The sequence below is a fragment of the Orbicella faveolata genome, unplaced genomic scaffold, assembly GCF_042242905.1.
Source record: "Orbicella faveolata isolate gen_17 unplaced genomic scaffold, um_ofav_v1 contig_24, whole genome shotgun sequence".
Taxonomy (NCBI): Eukaryota; Metazoa; Cnidaria; class Anthozoa; order Scleractinia; family Merulinidae; genus Orbicella; species Orbicella faveolata.
In genome coordinates, this window is record NW_028301552.1 from 28,337,606 (window position 1) to 28,344,951 (window position 7,346).

Here is a 7,346-nt window from a genome sequence, read left to right on the forward strand (position 1 = left end):
CGAGGCCTTAAGCGTCCGATGCCTTATGCGTCTGATGGCGTGATGAGGACTGAAATGAGAAACGAGCAGAAATAGAAACGAGGTGAAATTTCAACTGATCGCTTAGAAATTGGCGAAGGTCAAATAGGTTGACCCGCAGTGGGTTCTTTTGGCTAATTATGCTTTCAGCAAATTCTGCTTGGGTTCACAGCGCGTTTTGCTAATTTGATGTTGCAAGCTTCAGCTTTGAAACAATTGAGCAAATAAATAATTTGACAAGAAAATGACTGACAAGAAACAATCGATGCTCGAAAATTGAACTAAAACAGGCCGGTAGAACGTTTCGGTAAATCTTTTTCCTCTTTTTCCAATCTTTCAACTTTTGCTACAAGGATCTGTCACCTTTGTGCGCGTGCCAAAGCAAGAAGAATGAAATTTTCGGCTCCATAGCCAGGCTTGAATGGCTTTAAAATCAGTGACAGGACTCCCGTAATTCTTAGCAAAACAGTTGTCAAGCTTCCGCTTAGGGCGTTTTGGTTTTAGGATCGTTTACTACGTGTGTATGCAAAATTAGTAAATTTAATTAGCAAAACCATTTCGAAGCCACAGACCACCGTTCTTGTCAACGTGATACTCATTTCTGGTATGTTACAAAAATTGACACCCCGTCAACAATACGCCGGAGGAATTTGAAAACGGAGGCTTCATGCACTCTGAAAAAGCGTCAAATGTTTTCCGTCCACACTACGCCGAGGAGTTTAAAAACGCGCAACAATCACCAGTCATTTTGGCCTTGTGTTTGGAAAACACTGACAAGGAAATCTCGTGATTATTGTGAGGTCACCCTTTTCAAAAAGCCCCATTTTCAAACTGTCTTCTGTCCCGGCTCGAAAACGAAAAGCCGACGGTCTCAAATTCCTCCGGTTTGAAGAGCGTTTTCGAAAAGCTCCGTTTTCGTGACGGATTAGTGTGGACGGTAGGTCAAACCGTAGAAATAAAGCTGCGTTTTCAAATTCCTTCAGCGTAGAGTGTAGTCAGTCGATATTACAAAGCAAAGCGGCGTTTTTAATATATAATTATTATTATTATTATTATTAACCAGCCTCTATAATTACGATCGTGCCCGTGTAGGGGCAACTGAGCTGAAATGACACTGTTTCTTTCTTTTCCTTTCTTTTTTTTTTTTTTTTTTTTTTTCGCTAACAGCGAATTTGAGTCTTCACACAGAAAAATCAGCTCTAAAAGATCTTGGGATAGATTTAAAAACTGTCGATTATCATAAATACAAAATGCATCGAAAAATTAGACATTGTTTGTTTTCTTCTTTTCTACAGTTTTTCTCCGTAGGAATGTTGTTAATTAGATTTGGATGTGACCAGCGAAATATACAATAGTGCGGAAAAATAAGATCAACGCTAAACAGCGGAGAATGAATATTCTAAAGCTGCTAAATACAGAAAAATATCGAGAGAATCACACAGCAAAATTCAGCACTAATTTCGTGGCTAACAAAACAAGGAAATCACAACTTACTGGCTTATCCGCGATCCTTCCCCACTACTTGACAAGTAAAGAAATGTACACTTATTGCTTGTTTTATAGTCAAGAGCCCATTACAAGCTTCCGGTTTGTTAATTGCATGTTCCCGGCTGCTTGTCTGGCTGAGTTTCCCTCGGCTGTCAACGCGTGGTCAGTACATTCAATAGCAATTTAATTCATCTGTCTGTAGCAAAACTCAGCGTTCCAATTTCCGAAGTTTTCACGCAAAGAGGGGGCGGTTTTAAAAGTACGTGACTCTTAAAACTAATACAGGAGAAGATATGAGATCATGACAAAAAAACAAGGTATTAACAGGCAATGGTAAATATTTAAAGGTTCTTGAAAGTGAGTTTCAGCAAGACGTTTTCCTTTTGTAAACTAATTATGAAGATTTGAAACCTCTAATGATTGTGGTTTTCTATAGTTAGTCTACTCGGCGACATCTGTTGACTGTATCACAGGTGTTCTGCTTATTTACCGGGCAATAACAATACCCAATAGCAATACGTACTTGACCTATCAAAGTAGTCCCAAAACTTTTTCATGTAAGAAGGAGATGTTTTTCCTTTGAACTTTCAAGCTTCCGAAGCGTAATGACATAATTTTGCCTTCTTCCTTGCTCTTGAGAGCAGTAACCCAATAAAACAAATCTATTTAGTCTGAAATGACCACCGGTTGACTCAAACGTTGAACCGTTCGTTTCATTTACCATGTCTCGGTCTTCAGTGAAACAGGTCAATAAAGACAAGTAATTATTCTCAATTAACAGTACAACAATTCTTCAATCCGAGATGTTAAACAAACTATTTAACTTGAGTAAGCTTTTAAACTGAGAAAAAACGAAAATAGGCTCAATTTATACCTAAGCCTTAAGTCACGTAATCTTTACGTAGGTCGTAGAAGCTTCGTTGGTTTTCGTTTATGTTGCTTTATGTTTTATGTTTATTTGAGAGGAAATGCACTGAACAAAGCGATTTAGGGAGCTTTTTGGACTAAAATGCAATTGAGTCTTAATGAAACTTATTAACGCAAAACGAATCAATAACTACCTTTATTAAAGGTCCTCTATTCCTTGGGAAAAATTCCACTTTATAAAATCGCGAAAAATTCGGCCAACGATTACCAGAACCCATTAGGTTTTATCCAGAGAACAATTATGTTATCATAAAAGAATTACGAGAAAAAACGTGAAAATAATACATATTTTGCCAAAACTTGATATTTCTACATTGGAATTTCTGCTCCGAGTTTTCCTTCCATTCGCTTGGCAATAGAGCGAATTGGCTCGAGGGCGGCTAGTTGTTTTCATTTCCGCTATGCCGTCAAGATTTCAGGCGCCACAGCGCCTGTCCAGGCGGTAGGTAAAGTTGCTCTCACCGGCGAACTTTTCACTGTCACTTTTCCAATAACTTGTACGTGGGGGCAGAATTTTTTCCTGCTCTTTCGTGAATGCCCTAGGGCAAAATATCTTCCTTGGAGCGAACAAAAACCCATTTAAGAAGCAACTGATTTTGTGTTAAACTTGCCGTAAAAGCCAGTTTTACTTGTTTCAGTTCAGTCATGCGATTTATTTTTTCCTTGAAAGAAACCATTAAGATAAACAGTGGTTTATTGACTCAACAGAAGTTTAATGATTTTCCGGGGTAAACGGACGATTTGGTGAAGTTCCAGAGAAAATAATTGCAGAACCTAACAATGAGTGCATGCAATGAGCGATATTCTATTCGGCTTAAAAGGATTTTAGGCGGGGCACGGAGCTCTCGATTTCATTCGCTTTGTCCAAGTTTCAGTTGTAAAAGCTTTTATTGTTTATTATCTCATGCGATTTCCCACGATTTAGGCAGCCAACACCGTCTAATGTTTCTGAAAGATTTGGTCATGGCGAAATTTAAAACGAAACCTGTCCTCAGGTAGTGTTTCAAATCACACTTCTCATACACCATTTACAATGATTTTCTCACCAAAATACTCAGTATTTACCTCCAGTAAGAACCCAAAAGACTAGAATTTTTATTTGAAACAAAGTATCCAAAGTCCAAGTTGAGTTTGATAATTATTTTACCTAGATTAAAAATGACGTTTTACTTGACCATCCTTTTTTAAGAAGTCTAGTGCGATTTCGCTAGACTCTTGTAATTTTCATACCAAATAGATCTAATCTAAGTCGATGAAATCAGTCGAAATAATTAAGACAGCAATCAGTCGCTATCAGCCTCAATTTCCTCGAAGATAAGTCCAATTTTCGGATATCAGTCAAGTAGAACGTAAAGTGAAGAAACAAAAAACACAGGTCAAGAGGACTCGATCATAAAACTTAATATGTTTAGCGTTGGAGAGAACGGAATAAACTTGTCGCACTATAGCTATATTCTTAATCTAGAAGTTATCTTTCATGTGGATGATTGCATATGTCTCGTGGCCTTCGCGTTATAAAGAAGCAAGATTCAGTCGCCGATGAAAGCGGTCATGTTCTGCGGAAAGACAACACGAAAAGCTGTCAATAAGTAAACAGACACCTGTCGTTCATATTCTCCAAGCACACCTGGCAATCTGTGGCCTGTTTACCTCAAAGCTGAATTTCTACACGCCACAAAAATCTTAGCTTATTCAACAAAAATCGCTGAAAATCAAATGGATCTTTTTGATACTATCATTGTGAGGCTTATTGCTTACAGCAATCTGACCACCTGCTGCCATTGTGGAAGAAAAAAGAGCAAATTATCTCAATTGTGTCGTCATCTCTCCCCTGCGGTCCAGTTTCAAATGGAAATCAGTCTGGAGCCAGAAAAAATGGAGAAAGAGAATTTACTTAGACTCTGAGGGCCAGTTGCAACAGTCTCGCTATCCTGCCATACCCCTGAACGCTCCGATCTTTCGATGACCAGGCTTTTCCATTTGGTGGTTTTTGCACAGCTCTTGGCGGCTTTGATTCTTATGGCTGCACAATTTTATTTGTTATCATTGCAAGACCGGCAGGGGCCGATACCTGCCCAAACAAGGCGGGTTCGTGCACTGAACCTTTCACATGGGCGTGGAAAACGAGGAAAAGAGGAACAATCGCATAACGAGGTGACAAAATCCCGTGTACAGACTTCAAGGCGTTTATACTTGACTTATCAACCTCCGGATGGCGGGTGGAATAATCACCGTATTGCCCTTGAAAATGCACTTATCATAGCCAAGTTGCTCAACAGAACATTAATCGTGCATCCAGTGGCGTCGCACGACATGGCGATTTCCTCGAGGCGGAAAAATCTTGCACAGTGGAGAAGCTTAGAAAAACGATGGGGAATCAATTGGGTTTACAACTGCATGACCGAGCGAGATCTGGTACCCATATCCCAGGTTCTCGATCTCAAGCGCATGCGTAACACAGTAAACGTTTACGAAGTAAAAACAAATCACAAAGAGTTCTCAGCGACATTTTCGAATTTGAAATGGCATCGTGTTTGTCACTCAGATGCTTTAGGCTTCTGGGTTGATGCTATTCCCGCGGGAAACAAGAATTTGACCCGAGGGATTGAATTTGTCTCTAACAACAGTTCGAGAAGCGTTCGGGCGTGCCCGCGGGAGATGAAAAGACACGTGCGCGCGCACAAGCCCATAATTCGTGGAATTTTAAGTGAGCTTCAAAATGTAGAAGCCGATATTATCTACTTGTCTCAGGACACGAGTTACAAGGCAAATGTTCGGTTTTTCCACAGAGACAATGCTATCTTAGCGCAGCGCTGGATTCTCAATAGCGTGAGGTTTTCACCAAAGATTTACGAGAAAGCGCTCCAAATTTTATCTATACTCCCGCGCCCTTTTAACGCCATACACGTCAGAAGAACTGACCACAAGATTAGCGCGAACATGGCGCCATCTTACTGGCTGCAGAACATGGCGCGCCTAGAATTCCGCAATGTCTCTTCGGCTCTGTATGTCGCCACAGACGAGCCAGATAAAAACTGGTTCGAGCCGTTCCAGCAAGCGGGCTATCAACTGTATTTCTCAGACGAGTTTTTCAAGCCGACGGAGCGTTCTTTCGACATGGACATCAAAGGACTACACGATCAAGTGATTTGTATTCACGCCAAGTTGTTCGTTGGCTCCAAGAGCTCGAGTTTCAGTGGTTTTATATACCGCTCCAGGGGTGAAGTTATGAGGAAAGATGGTTTGATTCTTGGTCATATGCCCGTCGGCTGGTTAGGTCATAAACTGAAGCGGGAAAACTGAGGATTAGAGTCAACCTCGTTTGCAAGGTCTAACTTCTTCCCAACCTCGTCCCAGGGCCAGGGCCTTTCTCTACTTTGAAAATCGTCGAGGAGAAGGCCCTGGGGACTAGGCTGAACGTCTTCCCTCTCCCTGGAGAAAGAAGGGAAGCACTGGAAACAAACTGAAATTTGAGTGGGATGAAGAATACGTACTAGGCACATTACACACAGAAGACATTTTACGTTTTATCACAGCAGCAGGACTAGCTCAAGGTCAACTCTATTCTGGTTTCAGCAGAGCACGTTTCACATTAGAAAACCACGGCTGGTGATACGTATTTTCTCACCTTGTTTATATATATCTTTCTGGTAAACTTCGCTATATTAAAAATATAGCAAATTAGAAAATACGCGAGATTCTATGCGCGCTCTCATTGGTTGATAGGTGTGTTTAGATGAGAGTATGTAAACACGGAAGTTTTAGATTCGCGCGTATTTTTGAGAAATGTTTTATAAAAGCAATAGAGCACTTTTCCGTGGTTACACATCCTCATCTAAACTTTCGGGGGATTGAGAGAATTCTCGAAAGTTATTCAAGTCCTTGACTGCGTCGCAGGTTTGCATAACTGTCTCGAATTCTCCGAATCCCCTCGTGTTTGGGTGAGGCTATGTAGACAATGAAAAAGTGCTCTGTTTCAAAAGTATATGACAAAAAGTGTTATGCACGAATAATTTATGTAAGATATAATTTCTAAAAAGTGTTATGGACTGTAAAGGCTAGGAGTAAAACTCGGCTTCTAATCTTTTCAGCACACTAATCTCTGAACTTTCCTTAGAATGACAAGATTTCCACACGACTGGATGAAAAACTAGAAATCAGATTAACTTCTTTTCTTACTTTTTAGTTTTTTTGTTATCTAGGAAACAGGGGCAGTTTTTAACCACAGGGTTTTGTAAGAAAGCATACAAAATAAAAACGGAATGTGTTTGAATAAATTTTGTAAAACTTGAACGCGCAATGTAAACACGCGCATGTCGTAAAAATGACCCTCGCGCGGCGCGTTTCTCACACGTGTCCTGGACACTCGTGCGCCATGTTAGGAACACCAGCAGATCAGGTTTGTGAATACAGAAAGTGAAGGACTCACAATCGTGAACAAAAGTCTTGGAACAAATAGGCGATTTTCGTATTCTCGGTATTGGACTGGAACTAACTTGAAATGGAGGCTCATGCGGAGGAATATCATTAAAAAGAGATTAATGTCATTTGCATTTGAAGACTCCCCGCGTTAGCCTCAGTTGCAAGCTAATTCCAGTCCAATACCGAGAATACGAATATGGGGAATTTGCAGTTTTGGCGGTTTTGCATACACACCAGACTCTTAGCCTCCGAGCCCTCGTCCCACATACAATATTGGAAACTAGTACCTGCAATTTCTCCTTAGTTTCAACATTGTATTGAGCGGGTAAACGGTGCTCTCTCGAGCTTCAATAATTCGTTGCATTACATCGGCGTCCCAAGGACATTTGTCCATGATCGTAGATTCAGTCCGTGTGAAAGTCTGGATACCAGTCACGTGGCCCATCAGGCAGGAACTTATCCTGGTTTCTGTAGGAGTATTTCTACTCCCC

At 40.6% G+C, this 7,346-nt stretch overlaps 1 protein-coding gene across 1 annotated transcript; it reads left to right on the plus strand.

Annotated features, from left to right (window-relative positions):
- The first annotated feature begins 4,210 nt into the window (after positions 1-4,210).
- Positions 4,211-6,726, plus strand: LOC110064709 (uncharacterized). The gene has a single exon (XM_020771799.2). The coding sequence runs from the start codon at positions 4,396-4,398 to the stop codon at positions 5,734-5,736; it is 1,341 nt and encodes a 446-aa protein (XP_020627458.2). The 5' UTR covers positions 4,211-4,395; the 3' UTR covers positions 5,737-6,726.
- The last annotated feature ends 620 nt before the right edge of the window (positions 6,727-7,346 follow it).